The sequence below is a fragment of the Bubalus bubalis genome, chromosome 6, assembly GCF_019923935.1.
Source record: "Bubalus bubalis isolate 160015118507 breed Murrah chromosome 6, NDDB_SH_1, whole genome shotgun sequence".
Lineage (NCBI taxonomy): Eukaryota > Metazoa > Chordata > Mammalia > Artiodactyla > Bovidae > Bubalus > Bubalus bubalis.
Genome location: NC_059162.1, coordinates 111,699,182 through 111,723,204, shown reverse-complemented (window position 1 = coordinate 111,723,204; position 24,023 = coordinate 111,699,182). Strand labels below are relative to the sequence as shown.

Genomic DNA, 24,023 nt, shown 5'->3' with positions numbered 1-24,023 from the left:
CTGGCAGTCACCAGATGCTAGAGGAGAAGCAGGGGACAGTTTCTCACTTAGAGGCTTCTGGGAGGAACCAGCTCCTTGATTTTGGATTTCTGGACTCCTGAACTGTGCAAAGAATAAATTTCTGTTGTTTTAAGCCCACCCCCCCCCAAAAAAAATTTGCTGAATAAAAGAGTATATTAATTAATGTTTACTTATAGCCAGCATCTTACTTTGGACTTGGGCTCCCAAGGGTCATTTATGACAGGGAAGGTGGATCAAGAGGCCTGACTGGTGAAAAATATACATAAAAACACTCATCTGAGGAACAGTGTGAGTTCTGTGAGAGGAAGATGGCTCCAGACAGTATCTGAAGATTGGGTGTGAGGGGCAGGGAGCAGAAGCAGCCTACATCCCTTCAGTGCTCGGTATAAGGAACTCAGTGTCAGGTTATCAGGAGGGGTCAGGTCGATCAGAAAACGAGAACAGGAACCCCTGAGCTGAGTGGGCTGGCCGTCTTTCTACCACCCGGGGTGTTTACACAGAGGTGTGATGCCATCTTGTAGGGAGTAATATAGAGAAGATTCCCTCATTAAGTAGGTTTTGAGAGCTGGTATTCTCTAAGATCTCTTGCAGAATGGAGATTTTTAGGTTTGAAAAATATTTACTAGAGGATGAGTTCTGTGATTCGAAGAGATAGGAATGTTCGGAGAGTTTTCTGGTTGGTGAGAAAAATCCAGACTAAGCCCAGAGGTCACTATGGAGGGAGAGCCTCGTGGAGGCCATCTGGATATGGGGATCTTAGGGCCCTGACCACGTCGCAGCCCAATGCCTGCCATGGGCCTAAACACTCACCCTTGCCATGTGATGTTTCGATAATCCAGGTGCAGTTCAAGTTGTTGGGGTAGAAGTCAGGGAACCCTGGTGACAAGATGGTCCCACTGGAGCCTTGAATGAAGCCACCACAGAGAGCTGGAGAAGAGGGAAAAAGGACCCTGAAAGACTGAGGTGGCCCCAAGAGCTTCCCCCAGAATCCCCCTAGGATCCTAGCCCTGCTCTTGTTCAAACCTCCCACTCCTCACTGACAGAGGGTCTTGGAGTCCGCGCCTAGGTTTTCACGGCAGAAAAGGCTCCTCTACTTTAGCGCCCCCTCCTGGTGAGGCTCACCTTCGCAGCTGGGCAGGGCCCGACTCCACTGGAAGTTGGGCTCACACTCCAGGGGCTCCCCGTCGCTCAGTGTGTACCCCGAGTCGCAGCTGAAGGTCACCAGGGCACCCACGTAGAAGTCGTTCCCATGACGTTGCCCGTTGACGGGGATCCCTGGATCCAGACAGTGGTCCGACTGCAGTGTGATAGCTGGAAAAGAGAGCCCACGGCTGGAACAGACAGTTCCCTGCAACCACAGGGGCGCCCCAGCTGACTCACGAAGGGAGGGAGAGAGAGTCCTGGCTGAGAGAAGGCTGGACTGTCATCTGCCTGCTCCTCAAATGTGGCTGTCGGTACCGGGTGAGGGTATCTGAAGACCCATCTGTCAGGGACAACCAGTTGGCTGCAATCATTCGTTCGTTCATCATCCATTCAGTAAACATCAGCGCAGTGACACACACGGCTTGGATTACAGATAGGATCACGGGTAAGAAAACAACCGTCTGCTCCTAGTGCTCTCCGCCATAACTTTCTGCAGTGGTCTGCAAAGAACTCAGTCAACAGTCTCTTTCAGAATGGATGTGTGTATACGCATGACTGAGTCCCTTTGCTGTTCACCTGAGACTATCACCACATTGTTAATCGGTTACATCCCCATGCAAAAGAAAAAAGTTAAAAAAAATAAGATAAAATTGACTTTGTCCGATATTAACGCGGATATATCAGCTTTATCTTGACCAAAAAAAAAAAAATCTCTTTCAATTGAGGCACCAGCAATGAATGCAGGCGATGGGAGAGGGTGAGGGAGTGTGAGATGACATCTCACTTCAACATCACCATCCGTCAAGCACTCTGTTCCCGGGGTGCCCAGCAGGCTGGTGCCCAGTCATCTGCACGCAGAAGGGGACCTTTCATTCTTTCTGACGTTGAGCTCTGAGAGATGCTGAGAGCAAGGAGGACCTCCTGAGGAGCCCAGCCTAACTGAGAACTGCCCTGGGGACATGGTCGAGTGGGTCCTCCTGCCGGAGCTAGCCCTGAGTCCTCCCCGGCACCCAGCTGGCCCCATCACCGCCACCCTGAGACTCACTCTCATAGCGGAGCTGGAAGCCGATGTCCGAGTGGCTCTTGTCGGTGGAGAAGAGGAGATAGAGGTGGTTGCTGGTGCTGATGAGGAACTGGGGGACCTGGGTGCCGTGGTAAACCCCAATCAAGGGTGCCGAGTACGTCCTTCCATCTCGCACTTCCAGGGTGTCGTAGTTGACCTCGGTTTTAAATCTGCCGAAGATGGAGACGAAGACTTCTTCAGAAACCCAAGGCTCATTAATTTGCAAATGACAAGAGACCCTGCTTGCATCAGAAGAACTGGGTCTTGGCAGGTTGGGGTATCTTAATATAGTCTGCACACATTCACTGGAGATGCGGGAGAACCCTCCCTACTGTGTTGAACCTTCCTCCTTCTTCTCCTGTGGTTGGACGCAGCTCTCCCAATCTTCTCTGCAGCCTGGGCAGTGACCCATCTTCAGAGCTAGAGGCACAGTGATTTGCCTCATGGGAGTCAGAATGTTCCAGGCCAGGGGTCAGCCAACTACAGCCCTAGGGCCAAATCTGGTCTAGAGTCTGTTTTTGTATGGCCTAAGGGCCAAGAATGGCTTTTGCATTTATAAAGAAGTATTTTTTTTTTAAAAGCCAAGACTGCAACAGATATCTGCAAGTGTCCCATAAAACCTAAAATATTTCCTATGTGGCCCTTCACAGTAAAGTTTGAAACTGCTCTTCTGGGCCATGGAAGCTTTGTCTAGATGAAGTTTACATTCATACTTGGGTGGCTGCTTTCCCCACCAGAGGGGCACAACCAGGCTGGGAGTAGAAGTGGGCCACATGAGCAGGATTTAGGTCAGAGGTGAGGAAGACCACCTTCCCACACCGAAAATGTCAGGGTGATATTCCTCGGATGCTAACAGTCCCCTAAACGGCACAAACCCCACTTCTGAACCAAGGCCAAGAGCAAAGCCAGTGCAGCCTGTCCCTCCCAGAGCATGTGCTCCAGTGCCCTCTGACCTTGTTGACCTTGCAGCATCGGTGCTGGTCCCCCACCCATCCCAGCTTCCCTGCCACCCCACAGCAGAGCAATCACCCCTCACCCCCACCGCCCAGGCTGTGGATATAGGCACCTGTCGAAGGTGATTTTGATGGGGTAGCCTGGCTGGGCTTCGATCACCCAGGCACAGCTCAGGGCATCCTTGTAGAAGCCAGGCCAGCCAGGAGACAGGATGGTGCCACTGGGCGAAGTCAGATGACCGCCGCAGGGAGCTGGGGAAGAAGGGAGACAGGCAGTTTTCTTGGGGAAACAATGAAAAAAGAAAAGTCTTTCTATAAAATGTGTCTTCCACCAAGTATTTTTTTTTTTATTAATGGAGAATTACATAAACCATCTAAACTGTGAGTTCTGTCTTTTGGGACTTTTATGGATATGTCCAGTTACATCACTTGGAATTTTATGAAGGGCTGGAGGGGAGGAATGAAAAGAATCCTTTAAACAAAGTCCTCTGCCATTCTAGAAGGGTTGAAGTACAGCTAATATTGGGTGATACTGGTTCTTTCTTTGTTCTTCACTCAATTATCAGGCCTCTGACAGAGGCATGAGCCTGGCTCCTGCCCCGCACACACAGCGCTGGCCCTGGACCGCGGTCAGAGCCCCAGGCTCAGCTCAGAGCCTTGCACAGTCCACTCCACTGTGAGTTCCCCAAGGGCAGGGGCCGTGTTATTTGTCCTGAACAACTCGGAGTTCCCAGCCCCTAGCCTTGTGCTTGGAACATGGGTGGAACACTGAGTGACCGCTGCTTGAATGAGTGAGTGGATGGAAGCATGCTCTCGGTCACGGCGGGTAAACCACAAGGCCCTCAGGGTCCAGGCACACTCCGCAGCTGGCTCTGAGCTTGCAACGTGTCATCTCAGCCCTTAGTCTCTCTCCATCCGTCTTCCCACTCTCTCCCACCTTTCCCATCACTCCTGCCTTTTCCCGCAATCAGACCCTTGGCCCTGAGATGGTGATTAGAGCTAGTCCAGAGCTCCACCTTCAGGCCATGAAGGCTCCACCTTCAGACTTCATGGTCCACCCTTGGGGTTAGGCAAGGTCACGTGACCACCTTGACCAATCAATCGAGGGCAGAAATGATGTGTGTCATGCCCATGTGAGACCATGAAGAGCCAGCGTGTGATCTGCAGCTGGTGACTGTGAAAGTGAGGGTCTAGACGGAAGTCCCGTCAGCTGGGCATCTAAGTGACCTTGAGGAGTAGAGTCCCATGACCCTGGTTACACGTGTAGCCTGAGTAGCCTGTCTTTAAGCCACTGAGATTCTGGGTTTATCTGGTAGCACAGTCTAACATCAACCACCCTGATAAGACATCTCCCTCCCTGAGACCGATGATGAGGGTGTTGATCACGACGAGCAGCAAAGCTGCTCCCACTGTCAGCATCACGGCCACGGACTGAGTGTTACACGCTGAGCTTCAGGGCTTTGCTCACTCCTCACAAAACACCAACCCTGAGAGGAGGGTGTTATTCTTGTCTCTATTTTACAGTTAAGAAAGTGGAGCCTTAAGGAGATTGAGTAACTAGGCTTTGCTAACTAACTAGGATTAGCAAGTTGGTAGAGCTTGGATTCAGACCTAGGAAGACAGCATAAATCCAGAGACTTTACCCCAAACAGCCTCCTCGTTTTAAAAGAAACTCGGCTTCCTTAGACTCCCCTTACCATGGTGCTAGCAGCTGGCAAAATGTGCTGAACAAGACTGGAAAGGAAAGGGGATAAAGAGCTACACAACACTCCTATCTTTGCAAGTTTTTGCAGATTTCCCCAAGTAATCAGACTCATAAAATAATAGCCAAATGTACCACAACTTTCCTCTCTCAATTCTAGAACCCTTCTGAGAAATTTAAAATAATCATCAGGCATTCTTCATAGTAAATTACATTAGAAAGTTCACTTAACAAAGAAGATAAAGAAGAAGAATTATGAGGTTAAAAGTAGACAACTCATACTGCTGATTTAGGATACTAACTGCTTTTGCGTGTATTATCTTATTTAAATGTGCACACCATTCATGAAATCACCCCCATTTTACAGAGGAAAAACGGAGGCTAAGAGAGTAGATCAAGAGCTAATAGAGCAGGAAAGTGAAAGTCACTCAGTCATGTCCAACTCTTTGCAACCTCATGGACTATATAGTCTGCCAATTCTCCAGGCCGAAATACTGAAGTGGGTAGCTGTTCCCTTCTCCAGGGGATCTTCCCAACCCAGGAATCGAACCCAGGTCTCCCACATGGCAGGCAGATTCTTTACCGACTGAGCCACCAGTTAACTTCAAATGTTCTATCTCCAAATTCCCCTGCAGCCCATGACAGCATGGCAACCACAGCCAACTGGTATGAGCTCCCTGGAGCTGAGTTTACTATGTGTTGGGCTTAATGTGGATTATCCTCCTGACAACTGCAATACTAAAAGGTAGATAACCATTATTATCCTGATTTTATAGGCAGGGATTATTATCCCATTACCAGGCAGTTGAGGCTTGGAGAAAACAAGAAATTACACAGCACCTCTATCAAATACTGAAAGAACAAACTGCCCATGGGTATTATTATTTCCTGGGTAACCCATTTTCAAAACCCATCCATTCATGTTGCTGAAATGACCAATGTTTTCCTCTGCTTTCCCAATGGACTTGTGAGACCCCTTGAGGGGGATGGGGAGGGGCCTGCCTACTGCTATATGCCTGGGTCCCCAGGCAGGTAATGAGTCTCAGGAGAGAGTGGGGACTCTCTCTTGGCTCCCATTCAGCACAGGCCCAGCGTCTTTGGGGGCTGGACTGTGACGTCTTCACTTTGCGGGAAGCCGTAGATCACAGAGTCACTATTGCCTGCCCCGGCTACTCTCAATTCAGTGGTACACACAACAAAGCCCAACCTCAACTCGCCAGAGAGGGAAGCTCAAACCTTTTCTTTGATGGTCACTATTTTGTTTTCTTTCTCTGCTATACTGTTTTATTACTTTGGCTACGACCTCTCTTCTCTGCTTTAGGTGCTTGGCAAACAATCTTTCCATTCATTCAGTCCTTCACTCTCTCTAGTTCATCTTCATATCCCAAGGTGGCAGTTGCTAGGCAGGGAGAGGGAGGGGAGGATTCCTAAGTACAGTGTCTCTTTAACATTTCAGAAGATTTAAACCTCGCTCTTACCAAGAAAATACAAATCAAAACTACACCGAGAAATTATTTCTCATCCTTCAAGTAGGGAAAATGCAAGGTCTGACAACACATGAAGTTGAGGGAAAGTAGGAATTCTAGTACTCTGCAGCTAGACACGCCAAAGGGTACACAATCCCTAAGCAGGGAAATTAGGTAGCATCTAGCAAAACTCAGTCATTTATTCTCTCACCTAGCAACTCGACTTTTAGAACTCTATCTCAAAGATGTGTGTTTGTGTGTGTTAGTTTCTCAGTCAAGTCTGAATCTTTGCAACCCCACAGACTGTAGCCTGCCAGGCTCCTCCATCTATGGGATTTTCCAGGCAAGAATACTGGAGTGGATTGCCATTTTCTTCTCCAGGGGATCTTCCCAACCCAGGGATTGAACCTGGGTCTCCTACATTGCAGGCAGACTCTTTACTGTCTAAGCCACCATCCTAAAAATGCACTGGCAAAAATATGAAAGGACATATATATATGCACCAGGCTATGTAAGGCAGCACTATTTATAATAGCCAAAGAATGGAAACAAGCTCAAATGTTCAGTGATAGGGAGCTGACTGAATGAATTGGAGTAATCAACAAAATGGACTAGTTATGCAGCTATAAAACAAGAATGAGAAATATTCTGTGTAACATCATGGAGTAGTCCCCAGGATATTTTATTAAGCGAATAAAAGCAAGATACAGTGGTAAAAGCAAGGGTACAGTATGCTTCCATTTGTCTAAGACAAGGGTAGGAGACACACACACATTTGCTCATATTAATGGTCAATGAAAGTGCAAAACCCAAAGACAAAAGATGACCTATGGATGGAGGGAGGGGGTTGGAGTAGAAAGGAAAGGGACTGAAGCTGGACTTTCTTAGAATATGCCTCCTTTTAGAGGTTTAGCTTTGAAACTATGTCAATATTTTACATAAGTAAAAGAAGACATATGTGGAATCTGGAAAAACGGTACTGATGAACCTATTTGCAGGACAGATAGAATAAAGATGCAGATGTAGAGAACAGATGTGTGGACAGGGGGTAGGAAGGGGAGGGGATGATTTGTGAGATAGAAACTGACATATATACACTATCAGGTATAAAATAGCGGGAACCAGCAGTATAGTGCAGGGAGCTCAGCTTGGGGCTCTGTGCTGACCTAGATGGGTGGGATGGGGGCTTGGTAGGAGGAGGACTCAAGAAGGAGGGGATATATATATATATGTATACATACAACTGATTCACTTCTCTGTACAGCAGGAACTAACACAACTTTGTAAAGCAACTATACCACAATAAAAAGCTTTAATTTTGATAAACAATTTCTTAAAATTTAAAAGCAGTGTAAAATCAATGAACAGAAAAAAATCAATGTCAGTCGGTAGCATAATTATACATAAAGAAACTAAAGAGATTTTTAAAACACAGTAATGTGATAGTTTATCCCTAGTAGGATGTAGAGACCAGAAGAATTGAAAGGAAAATCACGAAAACAATTTTCAATAATCATACAGCTGTCCGTGGCATTGGGATTACAAGTCTGAGACTCTTGGGTGCATATTAGGGGATGGGAACTTGGATTACCAGCAAGAATGAAAGTAGACACAGCGATGATATCCGGGAAGTTCAGTGAAAAAGAAAAATGCACTTACATTTGAAATGAAATGAACCCATGATGCATTTTAGCTTTTAAAAAGTATTTCTTAGCTCTGTTTGTTGAAACGGTTTAGAAACAAGGAACTACTCAATGGTAGTAAGCACTGCCAGTACCTAGATTCTAAATATCATTTCTCACTAAAAGGAACCAGGACTCCTTGGAGAAATAGCTGATTGTAGGTCAGGGACAGAAAATGTACAAGATGAGTTTGGGCCAATTTCAAAACGCTCCCTCTGGCCAATGGGATGATTTGAGTGTTGAGCAGAGTAACAACCGCAGTGCCTTTAAATGCATACAGTACATTTAAATCCTTGGATTGCAATGATATTAAACATTTTTCAACTTAGGAAGATGCTAGAGTCAACCCATTAAGATTAAAAGTGGTAAATAAAGGAAAATAATTAAGTATTTCTCCTGTCTTTCCTTTATCAACTATACCTCAGGGTAACCAAATAGTTGTTGGGGGCAAGTTTTCTGTCAGTGTTTCCACATATAAAAGAAGAGATAAAATGCTACTATTTTGTAATCTCTAGGCTATGATCGTTGATGGCTTCTATTAATAATATCACCCAAAGAGTAACAACCAGACATTACATGTCTCTGATGGAGGCCCAGAGCTCTGCTTATAAAACATTTTGGCCAAAAACCAGAACCTGAATCTGATTAGGCTTCTAGATCTTACTGCCAATTAAAGGAAATGTAAGAGAGAGAGAGGATCATGTTAAACAATCTCCTAGGGATGTAATCACCAGAATTCAGACTGCAGGAGACTCCTCGGGGTAAACAACCTGCCTTCCTCAACAAAAATGCCGCAAGGGAGTGGGGCTGCCACCTACAGAGGACTCGAGGTGCATCCGCCAATGGTAATGCATCAGCCTCACCAGGGTTCTGACTTAAAATGCTATGAAAGAAAGGATTAGATAGAGAATCAAGGAAACTTGATTGTGTTAAATAACTATCTCCATAATGTTAAAGATAAGAGTATTGAAGTTCTATTTTAGAGTGTTCTTTTCCTCTATTAGAGATACACACTAAAATGGTGATTACTTATTATGCCTGAAATTTGCTTCACAATAACCCCAGAGGAGGGTAATGGTGGGAGATACTGGTAACGCTGGGGTATGAATGAAATGAAATAGGCCATGAGTTTATAATTGCTGCAGCTGGGTTATGGGCACATGGGGTTCACTATACTACTCTCTGTGTTTGAAAATGTCCATTAAAAATGTTAGGCTGATGACTTCCCTGATTTCCCAATGGTAAGGAATCCTCTGGGCGATGAGGGGACACAGGTTTGATCCCTGGCCGGGGAACCAAGATCCCACATGCTACATGGCAGTGAAACCCAGGCACTGCAGCTACCAAGGCTGAGCACCACAACTAGAGAGTCTGTGTGCCTCACTGAAAAGATCCTGTATTATGCAACCAAGATCCTGCATGCTGTATCTAAGATTCAACGCAGCCAAATAAATAAATAAAACTTAAAAAGAAATGTTAACAGAATGTTCGGCTGAAAAGAAGGGTATGCACACAGGCACACACACATGGATACAAGGAAAAGACAAAAAAAAAAAAAAAAAAAGAGGAGAGGGTTCTGCCTTGAACAGGGAGAAGGATTCAGCAATAGGAGGGACCCAGTGCCTTATCCCAGGGCCCAGTACAGAGTAGGTGCTTGATGGAAGGAATAAAATACTGCATTAGGACCCTGCCAAGTCATAGGCTGAAATCTTAACTCCCATGTGACTGGTTTTGGAGATGGGACTTGAAGGACACAATGACGGTGAAATGAGGTCACAAGGTTGGGCCCTAGTCCAAAAGGACTGCTGTCCTTAGAAGAAGAAGAGACATCAGGAGTGCACGTTCACAGAGAAAAAGGCCGCGTGAGGACACAGCAAGACGGCGGCCATCTGCTAGCTAAGGAGAGAGGAATTGGGAGAGAGCGGCCAGCCCTGCTGGCACCTTGATCTTGGACTTCCAGCAGCCAGAACCGTGAGAAAACACATTTCTGTTGTTTACATCACCTGGCTTGTGGTATGTTGTTATGGCAGCACGAGATGGCTAACATGCTGGGCTTCTGACGAGGGGCTGGGGTCCCCCGGCAGGGAGGCCCCACCTCTCCTGACCTCAGATGCTCCAGGGTGAAGGGCATCTGGGATGGGGATGGAGTAGAGTGACCCCAGAAACTCAGGCTCACTGAGCCCTCACAGGGCGCCAGCCGCCAATCGACGTGTGCTCTGCTCTTCCTGGGTGCTCACCCTCACAGCAGAATTCAGGGTGGGTGCTTGTCTCAGCCTCATTTCCAAGTTGAGGAAATGGGAACAGAGGGCTTAGGTAACTAGTCTAGAAACACACAGCAGAGAAGTGGCAGAGCCAGGATTTAAACCTGGGAAGTCTGGTTGGGTCTCCTTGTGAGTCCCTTGGACTGCAAGGAGATCCAACCAGTCCATCCTAAAGGAGACCAGTCCTGGGTATTCATTGGAAGGACTGATGCTGAGGCTGAAACTCCGATACTTTGGCCACTTCATGTGAAGAGTTGACTCAGGAAAAGACCCTGATGCTGGGTGGGATTGGGGGAAGGAGGAGAAGGGGACAACAGAGGATAAGATGGCTGGATGGCATCACCGACTCGATGGACATGAGTTTGGGTGAACTCCGGGGGAGTTGGTGATGGACAGGGAGGCCTGGCATGCTGCGATTCATGGGGTCGCAAAGAGTCGGACACGACTGAGCGACTGAACTGAACTGAACTCAACTGAGTTTGGCTCCAGAGCCTGCATTTCCAGCCACTGCGGGTGGACACGAGAATGCCCACCCTGAGCACTGCCCTCACAGGGCTCTCCGTGTGACTGTCTAGAAGCCGTGGAAGCCTTTTCCTCGATTCCCTCCAACCACGCCTCCCCACAGCCCCTGAATCCCTCACGGCTCATCCTCCACCATTCTGTGGTCAAACAAAAGGAGCGCAAACTCTGAAGTCAAACAGACTGCATTTGGTGGTTCAAAGCGATCGCTCTGGTATCAAAATATCTGGACTTGGATTCTCATCCTCCCGTTCATTGAGCTGTGTGGCCTTGGGCGCCCACTCTGTGCTTCAGTTTGCTCAGCTGTGAAGGATCCTAACAGTACCTCCCCCATGGTTGTCAGGAGGATGTAATAGAACAGTGTTTGTAGAGCACATGGCCTAGTATTTAGCCTATAATAACTGCTCGATTATTACTAGCTGGCGATCTCAGGCAAGTCAGTTCACCTTGCTGCTGTGCAGATTTCTCATGCATAGAGAATGACATCTTTCTCAACAAGAGTGGCCAGAAGATTTAATGAAACATTGTTAGAAACTCAATAACTACCCTCCTTCCTTAGAGGCCCAAATGACTTCCCACCATCACTTAGTTCCCTCTTGTGGGAGTGGGGAGAACGGATTTTTCTTTTTTTATAAGAATTTTTTTTAAGTATAAAATTAACACATTAATTTTACATACAGATAGGAAAAAAAAATGTAGATGTGTCTACACAAAACTAATGGGCCATTTTGCTCTGGGATGTGGGCCTAGGAAACGAATATTTCCACTTTAACTTTATTGCACTGTGTAGCATTTAAATTTTTTACAACCATCAAGTATGAGTTTAAACACGAAAATAAATACTTACTGCAGATAATTTATCTCCTTTTCCCCCGTGTATTTCTTTTAAACAGCATAGTTTTGAAAGCCCTGTTTGAGAGTCTTTGTCTCCTAATAGGGAGTTTAATTACCTTTATTATCGTAACTGATGTGTTTGTCCTGCCGCCGTCATCTTCTTTTATGCTGTCAATTTATGATGCTTCTGTGGGTCTTGTTTTCTTTGTCTTTTGCGATTAGCAATATGTTTCCTTTTGTTTTAATTTTCTACTGGGATATGGAAAGTGGAAAACCTGCTCTTCATCCTATTAGTAGACGCTTTTAAGTCTTTGACAAACAAGTTTGAAATCATATTCTCTCTAGTGATAGAATTCAAGAAAATTACAGTAACAGGGTAGCCAAGAACCTGGATGTGGATTCTGGTTCTGTCACTTACAAGCCGGAAGGACCCTGGGCAAGTGACTTGGCTTCTTTGTGCTTTAAATGGGACAATTACAACACCTACTTCCTAGACTGGGACATGGCCGATATGAGGTGACACCTTTAAACACCCATCATAGTGCTCTATGAATCGGTCCCTGCTTAAAAGAGAGAGGAAGAGATGAGCGTGGGGGTGAGAACCACATGTTCCTTTGTAGCTGCTTCACTACTTGGAAGTCTTTCCTAGGAAATTTCTGATTTTAAACACACGGATCCCTTATGTCCTCTGTTCTGTAGATCAGGGGTCAGCAAATTACAGCCCAGGGACCAAAGCCGACCCCTTCATTTCCGTTTTGTGAAAGCTGCTTTCCCATAATGATGGCAGAGTTGAGCTGAGACCTTAGGGCCCTCAAAGCTGAAAACGCTTCCTAGCTGGCCCTTTAAGAAAAAGTTTGCCGACTGACTTCTGCTTTATATCAGCCAGATGATCATCCTTCTTTCTAAATTTAGGAGAAGAAGCCATTTTCTCCCTTGTCCTATTACAGCCTCTCAAAAGCTAAGAGGCTCTCAGAATATATTAAAAGACTTTTTAAAAGACCATTAGCTTCCACGTTTAATTGTCCACAAGGTGGGGATACTTAATCAAAAACAAAACTAGAAAAAATGGAAAGACAAAGATGCTGGTTACAAAGCAGGGTTCTTCCAAGACTTGGCACAGGGGGGAAAAGGGCCAAGGAGGGCCAGATTCTAGGGGCTTCTTACCCAGTGTGCTCCACGGTTTCAAGTCCAGACTTGGGCAACCTAGGCGGTGTCCAGCTCTCACCCTGGCCCTCTGATCTGCTGCTCCCCAGGTCCCCGAAAACCATGGTGGCATCAAATGCCCATAATTCTAGGAAGACCGAGCAGACTTTCCCTGGTGCCAAGTCAGCCTCTTTCCACCAGAGTGCCCCTTATTTCTGGTTGCCCACTGTCCCCAACCCTAAGCGTTTCCCTCCCCAGGGACAGAATGAACAAGACAACTGTAATTTCTAAATTAAGACTCTGCCTATCAAACAGTAATCCTCTTTAAGGTCCACGAACGAAGGCCGAGTTCTCTTGGGCATTCACTAGTGGTCTGGAGTAGCTCACTGCTCTGGCAGAACTGTGGTCTAGGAGCAGCAGATTCAGGAGGGTGGGTGGTGGAGAGAAGGCTGCCTCTCAGGGGGGGTCAGCCCCACTGGGACTGAGCCCCCACAGGCTCAGGGGTGCTGGGGTCTGGGCTTCTGCCCCAGAATTCCCACAGTCTTGGTGGGGAAAGAGGACCAAGCTCCAGGGAACTGGTAAAGAAAATGTACTCATGGTGAGGCCCAGTGTCTGATAGAGTTCTCTGCTGCTGGTTTAAGAGGAACAAGGGAACCAGGAGAAAAGAGAGACCAGGTGAGCAGGAGACAGCAGGGAAGATGCCCTGGGCGAGACGGACTGGAGGAAAATTCAAGAGAGAAGGTTGAGAAGCACAATGGAGAATGAGGGGCCTAGCCTAAAGGGAAGGCGAGACCCCAGACCAACAAGCCCCCAGACCCTGGACTCTGTCTCATCCCCAAAGACCATCATCAGACACTCGTGTTTATCCCCCTGCTGCCAGGGAGGGAGTTACCCAACCCATCAGGTCCACAGCTGGGCTGGGGCGAAGACAGGAGTTTCATGCTTCTCTGACACCGAAGCTTATGCTGTTTCCAGAAGAGCTCACTTGCTGGGTAAAATGGCAGAGGGGGTGGTGTGGATGGGACTTGGGGCTGTGAGGGCAGGACGGCACCTGTCTGTCATGAGCGGGACAGGCATCTGGAAAGATGAACCCACCACATGCTCCCCAAAGTGGACCGCTACTCTGCTGGGCCTGGTGAAGGAATGGTTAATATCAGGTGAACATCACGCTCGCTGTCAACACTGACGGAGCACTGCCTCTCTGCTCACGACCACCTGAGAGAGGGCTCCCCTTCTTAATTGTACTTTACAGATGGAGCAATTGAGGCACAGAGAAGTCAAGTCACTTGCCCCCCCGGGGTGACTCAGTGGGTAAGTTTCAGGGAGAAGACACAAGGCAGTCTGATGAGAGTCAGGGCTCTGGAGGCCATTAGGGAGGCTCTAGCCTAGTTAAAAGGTCATTCATTCATTCATTCAGTGATTCATCAGCCAGTGTTGACTGAGCACCTAGCGGGTGTTAGACCATAAGCCAGCTGTGGGGATACAAGGCCGAGGAAGGTTCCCTAACCTCATGGAGCTTACCAACCAGCAAGAGCATGGCCAATACTTATATGAGGCGCTCCGCCTATGCTGGGAATCCCCTTTTACATGTGCATCTTATTATCTCCCCACTTTTTTTTTTCAGCTGAAAATAAACAACAGAGATTCAGAGGGAAAAGGCAGCTTGCCATGGTTCCAGCCCAGGTCCTTCTGACCTGAAGGCCCCACCTTGATGCCAGACCCTCTGCCACAGGCTCTGTGCTCTTGGGGGGGTCTCCCTCCCCACCCCTGCCTGTCAGCTCTTGGGGCTGTGCCCCCTTTAAGGCACACCCCATTCTTTGGGCTCCTGACCTTCCCTCTTGCTGGCTGGGGTGCTCAGAGCTGGGTCTGGGGACTGGGTATGGAGAGGTCCCTTAGGTCTCACCCTCTGTCCATCATGTGAGATGAGAGGAGGAAGCTTTCTGGCTTCCAGAAGGAAGGAGCCACAGCCCCTGCCTCCTCCTTGGACACCATCACTGCTTTCAAGGAGTCTGTTGTTCACAAGTATTTATCAAGGGCCTGTTCTGTGCCAGGCATTGTGTTTGGTGCACACGTCTGACATAATTCCTGCCCTCAAGAAACTTTATTTGTGTGTTCCATAACTGAAGCTGGGTAGACCAGATGGCTGGTCTCTGAAATTGCGTTAAAACCTGTCTGTGTGGCAAGGCAGGACTGAGGAGACACCACAACAATCCTGTGCCTGCTTCAAGCTGCGTGGTTTTTTTTTTTTTTTTCCTGGCTGGTCTGCCCCTAGTCTCCTGGAGATTGACTACAAGGATATCAAGGCAGTGTTTAACAGAGGCACCAAGGCCAAGCCTGGGAGATGTCCTAGGGAATTGAGGGAAATTAGCGTGTGGAGACAGAAAGAGTGGAAGGCATTTTGAAAGACACGCAGACTCACAGCACTGCCAGGCTGCTTCAGGCTGATGGCGCTCCCTGAAGGAGCTGCGAGCAGGGCTCCTAACTACTGTGGTATGGAGAGCATTCCCAGTTGAAAGAAGAGGTGTTTTCTGATGCCTGACAGTCTAGATCCAGCGTTTCTCCAGTTTAATCTCTGGTTATAACTCAATTTTCTGTGCAATGTTGTTCTATAAAGACTCGACCATTCCAGGGTGAGGGTGAGAAGGTGGTCCCCAGTCCTGGGAGAGGAGGACCACCGGGTTTTGGGCTGCTCCGTCCCCCTCCTCAGTGTCTCTGGCTGCCAGCTCCGCCCCCCACCCGCCCGCAGGCACGCACCTTCGCACCGTAGCACCGCGCTGTTCCAGACCACACTGCCCTCCTTCAGGACACAGGTGATGGTCTCCGAGCCCTGAGTCCCGAGGAAGCCTTCGTCGCAGAGGAAAGAGATGGAGCTGCCCAGTTGGAGGCTGTCACCGAACCGCTTGCCATTCACTGGGACGCCAGGATCGGGGCACTCATTGTGTCGGAAGGCTGGGCGGAGGAAGGTCAAGGAGGTGATTAGACAGAGCTGGTGTGCAGATGGACTCCCAACCAAAAGAAGCTTCATTATGAAGGCCAACCCTAGACTTCCCCCGCTTCCCCAAGAGACTGACATGCTGGGGGGAGAGCTGTCTGCCCTAGACCACACTGAGCTGTAAAGCAGGTCTTGTTGAATTCGATGTCCTTCTTCCCTGAGCATCTAGTCCAACTTCATTCTAAAGCACATTTATAGGTCAGGCAGCGGGCTGTTTGTCCTGTCAGCTCATCAATATCAAGTATCGATTCTGTGAAATGGGTATTATTACCCCACTTTACAGATGAAGAAACTGAGGCTCAACATGGCAAAGGAGTAGATCTGTGTCCTCAATGTCAAATCCATTCTATGTGTCCCTAACTTTAGACAGTTAGGGGATCACTTATGTTGCAGGGGAGCTGGACTCTAAATCCTGTGACAGTAATAGACATCGAGTACCATAAAGCCCGTGCCCTGGGATCAACCCTGTCTGAAGCCATTCCCTTCACTTTCTTGCCTCAGGCTGCCTCTCACTCCACCCACGTGGTTGATCATACAGTTGGCGGGTGGAGAGGAAAGAGTCAGAACACTTGTGGGTTTAATCAAGTTCTGCCTCTTATTAGTTACATGGTTCTGGGCAACTGACGTCATCTTTCTGAGCCTCTGTTTCCTGACCTATAAAATAGAGATCATACTTCACAGGTCGGGTCATTCTGAGATAGCAATAACATGAAAGTTGGTTTGAATTCGCAAGTGGAGAATGCTGGGTGCAGCGCATGACAGGTGGTGAGTCCTCTTTAAGTCTGGGTTCCCTTCTTTCTTCCTGTTCCCCACCTTCCTCCATCAGGGGTGCCCAGTTCTCATAGTCAAATCTGAGGCTACACACTATTTGCATCCTGGCTGTTTTAAGGACAGTGGCTTTCCAGTGAAGACCAGGCTCCACGGCTGCATGGACATGGGCTATTTTAAAGAACTCAGTGTGAAGCCCTCTGAGATTCCCTAGTGACTGAAACACTTGCACAGTCAGAAACAGAAGCAGCCATGGAAGCTGTCAGATCATCTAGCTGGAGGCAAAGCTGGCGATCCTTCCTGCTGAGGCTGGGCCGCAGGAGCATCTGACATGGAGATGACCATGAGATCCCTGCTGAGCCCCGATGCAGACCCCCTTCCCTCTGAAATGCAATTTAAGTCAACCTAGACTTCTGTCTCCCAAACTTTGCTTATCAGGAACTGTGACCATGAATTTGCCCTGACATTTAGAAAAAAGGACTGGGGAGAAAAGTGGTGTGTGGGGCCCATAGGTCCAGACATTTGTCTACTCAGAACTCTATCAGTCACACACACACATGTTCACACTGCACAGGGATATGGAGCTATCTCCAATGTCTCAGAGCAAATGCTCTAAGTCAGAGATTTAAGTACTGCCCAGTTTTACCTGCGTCCTGTTTCAATCTCAGCTTCCTGGCAGGTGAAAGGGGATGGATCTTAACCTAGGAAGCTGATGTCATGGGGCTGGGCGTGATGCCTGCAGGATGCTCACAGAGTAGGTGCTCAGTAATCAGCAGTTACTGTCATCAGCGTTCAAAACACTCCACGTGGAAGAAGGGTCAGTTTACTCTAAGGAGCTCTGGGGGTGGAAGCGGGATCTCTGAGCCTTGTTACAGGGACAAGGATTCCATGTTAGTGTGAAGGGAAGCCCGAGAGCTCTCCAGCTGTGGAGAGTGCTGTCTGCGGGTGGGGAGCTTCCTGACACTGGGCACATTCCAACTCTGCCCAGATGATCGTCGGTTGGGACGTGGCCAAGGAGACGCACACGCTGCGGGGGAGACTATACCAGTTCGTGAACATTTGCCCACGACTGTGGTTGCAGTAGCTGCAACAGAATCATCTCAGAAGCTTGTAAAAAATGTAGATTCTAGGCCCTCCTTCCTTAGACATTTTGACTCAGCAGGGCTAGAATGGGGCCCAGATTTTGTCCCTTGGACAGTAGGGAAATCAAACCAGTCCATCCTAAACAAAACCAACACTTAATATTCGTCAAAAGGACTGATGTTGAAGCTGAAACTCCAATACTTTGGCCACCTGATGTGAAGAGCTGACTCACTGGAAAAATGCCCTCATGCTGCGAAAGACTGAGGATGGGAGGAGAAGGGGACGACAGGATGAGATGGTTGGATGGCATTATTGACTCAATGGACATGAGTTTGAGCAAACGTCTGGGAAATAGTGAAAGATAGGGAAGTCTGGTATGCTGCAGTCCATGGGGTCACAAAGAGTCAGACACGACTCAGGGACTGAAAAACAACAATCCAGCTCTATCTGTGTAAATGCACAGAAAATTATCTGATGTTTGTAATAGTGTTCATCTCTGGCGGAGGGGGATCTGAGGTGAAGGTCAGCACTTCTTCCTTGAACTGGCCTGTTTTTGACTATTGACATATCGGATGTGTATCACTTTTACATGGTGGAAGAATATTAGAGAGGAATGCAGGGTGAGAGTTTGATCCTCAGGTTAGGTTTGCAGATTTCTGCCTCTTTCTCCCAAGAACTCAGCATTTGCTTCTCCCCTGGAAAGTGGGGACCTACTAGGATTTGGTTTTCCTTGGAGACTATGAGATTTTTTCCCCCCCAGGTCCTCCATCAGTGTACCCATACTGCTTTGAGCTTGTACGGTCCTTGGTCCTCCCCATCCTGGATAAGCAGGCTTCCCTGGGATGGCTCTTACTCATCTTCCCACTCCCACCAAGGGGAGGAAAGATCATTTAGCCATTCATGAATCTTTCCACTCAATAAACATTTACTGATCCTCATGACCTACCAGACCCTGCACTGGGCAGAAGGGAGAGAGAGATAAGTAATGCGTATCCCCATCGTTCCAGAGCTCATGATCTCATGGGAAAGTGGGGATGACGACAGATTGTCTAAAGCCAGTGCTTCAGCGCTAGACTGTGAAGACTGGGAAGGCAGGACTGGGCTGCGTTTCCTCCTGCTCACAGGTGATGGGAAGAAGAGTGCCCTGGGAGAGGTGCCCCTGGGAAGATGGACTGTTTCTAATCCAGTCCAGTGTCCCGAGGAAGGTGTTGAGGGAAACATCAGAGAAGCATTCTAGCTTCAGTGGTCCCTTGGAATCTCGGGTCTCTAAAGACCCCCACTTGGCACCTGTGGTCTTCAGCTCAGCTAGACCCTGGGGACGGGTGGGACAAGGAAGCAAGACCTCTGTGCCAAGTGGGGCTGGGTGGAGATAAGTTCTATTAGGAAGTGCCAAAGGGACCAGCTCTGGGTGTCCTGTGTGCCTGGGGCAGGGCTTGCTTGGGGACTTGCATTTCATAAGCAACCTCTGGGAAAGGATCTGGTTAATTGCTCAGGGGGACCCAGCTTCAGCCCCATCTGACAATTTTCCGTTGGCCAAGTTCATCGGGTCTGTAGCTGATTCTACCCTGCTCAGTGCCTCTTGCTACCTTTGGCAGCTTGCTGTTTCCAGGGTCCAAACTTCTGCCTTCACCCCTAACCCTCTCTACAACCCCCTGAGACACAGAAATGACAAGAATCACTGCTTCAGTTTGCTTCTAGAGAAGGGGCCCAGGGTTAAAACCAGAGGTGACAACTTTGAGACTGGGGCCGGGAGGAAATGACCCCAAAGCAGGCTCAAATGAGTCTCAGAGCCAAACAGAAACACTGTTCCAGACCCTTGTTTCTGATTTGACTGTGGGGATAGGAATTGGCAAAACAAAGTGTGAGTGGCCTCATGGGGGATACATGAAGTTGGCAGTGAGAAGGCATCCAAGGGCTTGGAAGAGCACAGCAGAGAGGCGTCAGTAACCAGAGGAGGACGGCAGGGCCCTTCCTGATTCTAGCTGGGCCTTCTAGGACGGGGAGGGTGGGGAGGAGAAATGGGGCCCCAGGCTCCTTTCACATTACATGACACATCTATTAGAAATAAAGGCTCAAAAATGAGTGAAGCCACAAAAAAGAGTGCCTTCTGTTTTTCCTGTCATGCTGGAGCCCCATGCCTGGCTCTGCAGTCCTTGGAACTGGTCCACCCACATCACCACTGGCCTATGCCCTGCACTGGACATCCTCAGAGGGACAGTCAGTGGGGGCCACAGGGCGGACTCACTGGTAAAGGTGATGTTGAAGCCTCTCTTCCCTGTGGAGTGGTCAGTCTGGAACTCAAGACGGGCCACGTGGCCACTGCTGGTGATGGAAGAGGGGAGCTGGTTTCCCGAGAAGGTGCCCAGGACGGGGGCCTCAGCCGTGGCCCCATCCTTGATGACCAGGAAGTCAAACTGAGGCTCCACGTCGATGTCATTGAAGGCCAAGTGGATGCGGCTCTCGGGCCGGGCGAGGATGAGCCAGACACAGTGGAGGTGGTTGCCGTAGTCCTCCGGGTAGTTGGGCGACAGGACGATCCCAGAAGGGCTGGTGAAGTTGAAGAAGCAGGAAACTGCAAGAGAAGAGCCATGGAGGTCAGTGAGTGTCCCTGGTGCTGTGCCTAGGCCACTGAGGGCAGGCAGGGGGGCATGTGCTTAGTCTAAAAGCAATAGAGAGAAAAGGTGACTGGGGTTTGGCTGGACTGGCTGGGCTCTGAGCTCTAGGCAGCAGACGTGCTGGGTTCATGCTGTGTGCGGTGCTGGGAAGGGTCCCCCTGGCACACTGTGGGCAAGGCGGAGTTGCTCTCCTCCTGGCCTTCCTGCCCTTGCGGTGAGCCAATCCCAGGAGTGTCTGCTGCTCTCAGGCCCTCGTGTTGGGGAAAAACCACCATTTAAGCTGAAGTGGAGTCTCAGTGCCTGGTTCCTCTTAGCTGGTGGTGATCCCCTGAGTGGTAACCAGGGTAGAGATAGTGCCACTCCATTTCTGTCCTTTAAACCTTCTCGGTGGGGAAATGATTGTGCCTTGGGGATTCTGGCAACTGGGAAGCTACAAAACTATGCTAAAGGAGGTGACCAGTAGGCACCATCTTTCAGAGACCAGAGCTTTGGAAGAAACTGGCAGAGAGAGGGAACAGCGCCTTATCTTGAAGCCCCACCTACTTTCCAAGGATCGACTCTTCTGAAAATCTTGATTTTAAACCCTTGTCATGCCTGTAACTAACAGACTCAGAGTAAGTCTGAGGCAAAAGAAAGTGTTATAAATGGAAAAACAAACACTAAACCAATATTAAAAAGGAAAATAATAGCATGAAAAAAATATTGCAACAAATATGCCAAAGAGCAACTCTCAATACTGAAGTAGAGTTTTGTAATTTATGCAAGAACATCACCAAGATGAGCAAAGAATATGCTCAGAGGATTCATATGAGAGAAAATAGAATTAATGTGAAAAGGCAGTCCATTTCCCTAGGGGAAAAAATGAACAACTCATACTGCTGAGGCTTCATGGAAACTCATATGTATTTCTTGTCAGTTGCACAGTAAAGTTGATATAGTTCTGGAAGGGAGTGAATGAGCTCTTATCAACAGCCACAAAACTATTCAAATATTCTGACTCCGTAATCTCCAGGAATTAATTCAAAAGAAAAGGAGCCACATGGACAAATATGTTTACAGTGACATAATTTTATTATAGAGGAAAAAATGTGAACAACCTACATGTCAGCCCAATAATGTGAGGTAAATTATAGCCTTTAATGTGGTGCGGTTTGAATGCAATCATTAAAGTGATAAATATGATCCTGTAGAAGGAACAATGTTAAACATTTTAAAGTCAAACAGTACATCATAAAATTATGTGTACACTTTGGATTATAGCTAATAAATATTTACATATATATGGGTAAATACTGGACATGAGCCCCCAAATAAAAACTGTATTAGGGTGAAAGGTTTGGGGGTGATATTTTTCAATGTGAAAGCAATATTTGATTTTTCTAATTGCAAAAATGATATAGGGTCATTGAAACATTTTTTTAGTATATAAAGTGTAAAGAAGGTAAAAACTAATATGGACAAAAATTTAAATGCCTTTATAACATTTATAGTGATGTTGGATATTAATAATATTGAAATTAAAGTATGATATTTGACTTATTAATTATAATCAAGTGAAAAATAATATTAAAATCATGTTTGCAAAAAAATAAAACAACACAAAACAAAGGAACTGGTGATTCCTTCTGTTGAGTTTCTCCTTCCTTTTCCTGACTCTACCCACCTTTCCCTTTTCTGCACTGGGTGTTACTTTTCCAACCTGCTACTCAAAGCCCTCCCATCAAATTTAGCAAAGTGAAACTGGTCCCTAGAACACATTCAGTTTCATCCCTGTAATCTCTGTATTTTATAGGTATGGAAAGTTTGAGCCAAGGGGAGAGAAGGCCATAACCCCATTTAAGATAAAAGACACTGCAGCTCACAGAGATTAGGTAACTTGCCAGGCTCACACAGCGAGTAGACGGTAGCAGCAAGTTCCAATCCATGCAAATCCTTGCTAGTTCAAATCCACCTGACTCCAGGGGCCAAGCCCTTAGCCACCCAGCAACATCGCCTCCCAGTATGAGAACAGTATTGCTCACAAGTCTAACAGATGAATCCTTGAGGGTATTCTTAGAATCGGCTAAAGATCCGTTGACCCCAAGCATTACATCAGCCCTGAACTAGAAGCTCTAGTCTGGACACAGATGTCCCCCAACACAGCTATCCCACCCATAGCTTTGCGGCAGTCCAGCTGGGAACATAATACACATAATGAAGAATATGAAACCAACGGAGCCCACTATCTGAAGACAGAGAGAGGGTAAAAACCGCATGGCTTGCCTACGAGTAGAACAACATCAAGGTAGACCAAAAGCAAAGAAAAGCTCTACAATTTCAGAGGCACTGAAAGCCTGAGAACACATGCATTTGCTGCAGAGAATTTAATTAATGCCTGCTGAGTCCCCATCCCCACTCCATCACTCTATCACACATTTTCTTTATACCCTTTATCCAGAGTTGCCAAGTTGTAAATCTCAAGGGGCACCATTTTGAGCAGCTATATGTGGTAGCTCTTCCTATCACTCTTTATTTTTTTTTAATTTTATTTTATTTTTAAACTTTAAAATATTGTATTAGTTTTGCCTTGTTCACTAGTTTCTTGATGGTTTGTCCTTCTCTCTCCCCAACACACACATATGTACTCCATGAGTGCAGAAATCTTGTCTGTTTGATTCCCCTGAATCCCCATGGCTGCCACAATGCCTGGTACATTATCTGTGCTCAATCAATATTTGCTGAATGAATCAACGAGTATTTAATGGTCGACATCATCTAAAAATGGGCTTCCTAGGTGGCTCAGTGGTAAAGAATCCACCTGTCAAGCAGGAGATGCAGGCTTGATCCCTGCCTTGGGAAAATCCCCTGGAGAAGAAAATGGCAACCCACTTCAGTATTCTTGCCTTGGAAACTCCATTGAGAGAGGAGCCTGGTGGGCTACAAGTCCATGGAATCGCATAAGAGTCAGACATGACTGAGCAACGAAACAACAATGATCTGAAAAGATGGTGACGTGAGTATATATGCCTCATATCCTGATCCTGTTCCAAGTCCCAACCAAAAGAACTGACCAAAGTCTGTAAAGCGGATACCTGTGTCAGCTCTGGAAACAAGGAAAAAACACCATGCCGTGATCCTCAACACATTTCTGTTAGACACAGTACAGATCTGTTCCTAAATAATTTAGAGTAGAAAAGGGTATGACCAAGCCAAACTGATAAACAGCAAAGACAACAGAAACTGCTTCCAGTATCAAAGACCTTGAAAAAAATATATTATCCATATAACATTAAAAAAACAGAAAACACTTAAAGATGTTTTCTACCCAACCAAGAGACAAATCAAAATGCAGAACTCAAGTATGGGAAAGTTATGGTTAATAAAAAATGAAAAAAAAAATTGGCAATAAGCAAATAAACCATATAGTAAATAATCTAAATAATTGCTATAAACATAGTTAGAAAACAGAATGCAAGTGTAACAAATATTTGTTGGAAGAGAACATAAAAGATATTATTCCTGCCCAAACCCCAGGGTAAAGTAATGCAGATTAGTCTGATGTAAAGTATAAAGTTTGAAGCAAGGAGATATGCTAATTTTCTCATTTTGCAAGAAGTTCTGTTATATGGTTTCTGTGGTTAATTAGAGAAATATAGGTTAGAGCGTGTCTTTAAAGATGTTAAGTGTAATTAGTAATAGACTATAAAGTAGCTTATCTTCAAAATTACCAAAGGGGAAAAAGCAAAGCAGTCAATTTAGCAAAAAAATGGAATTCAAAGGAAACAACAAGGAATCATAA

The 24,023-nt window shown here is 47.0% G+C and overlaps 1 protein-coding gene across 2 annotated transcripts in view; it reads right to left on the bottom strand.

Annotated features, from left to right (window-relative positions):
• CSMD2 (CUB and Sushi multiple domains 2) overlaps nt 1-24,023 on the bottom strand; it is a 693,817-nt gene that overhangs the window by 229,100 nt on the left and 440,694 nt on the right. For both annotated transcript variants that reach the window (XM_044945284.2, XM_044945283.2), the window contains 6 exons: nt 19,876-20,202; nt 15,542-15,736; nt 3,294-3,432; nt 2,210-2,397; nt 1,144-1,332; nt 832-948 (listed from right to left, as the gene is read on the bottom strand). In XM_044945284.2, coding sequence (XP_044801219.2) covers nt 832-948; nt 1,144-1,332; nt 2,210-2,397; nt 3,294-3,432; nt 15,542-15,736; nt 19,876-20,202 — 1,155 coding nt within the window. The remainder of the gene's footprint in view (nt 1-831; nt 949-1,143; nt 1,333-2,209; nt 2,398-3,293; nt 3,433-15,541; nt 15,737-19,875; nt 20,203-24,023) is intronic.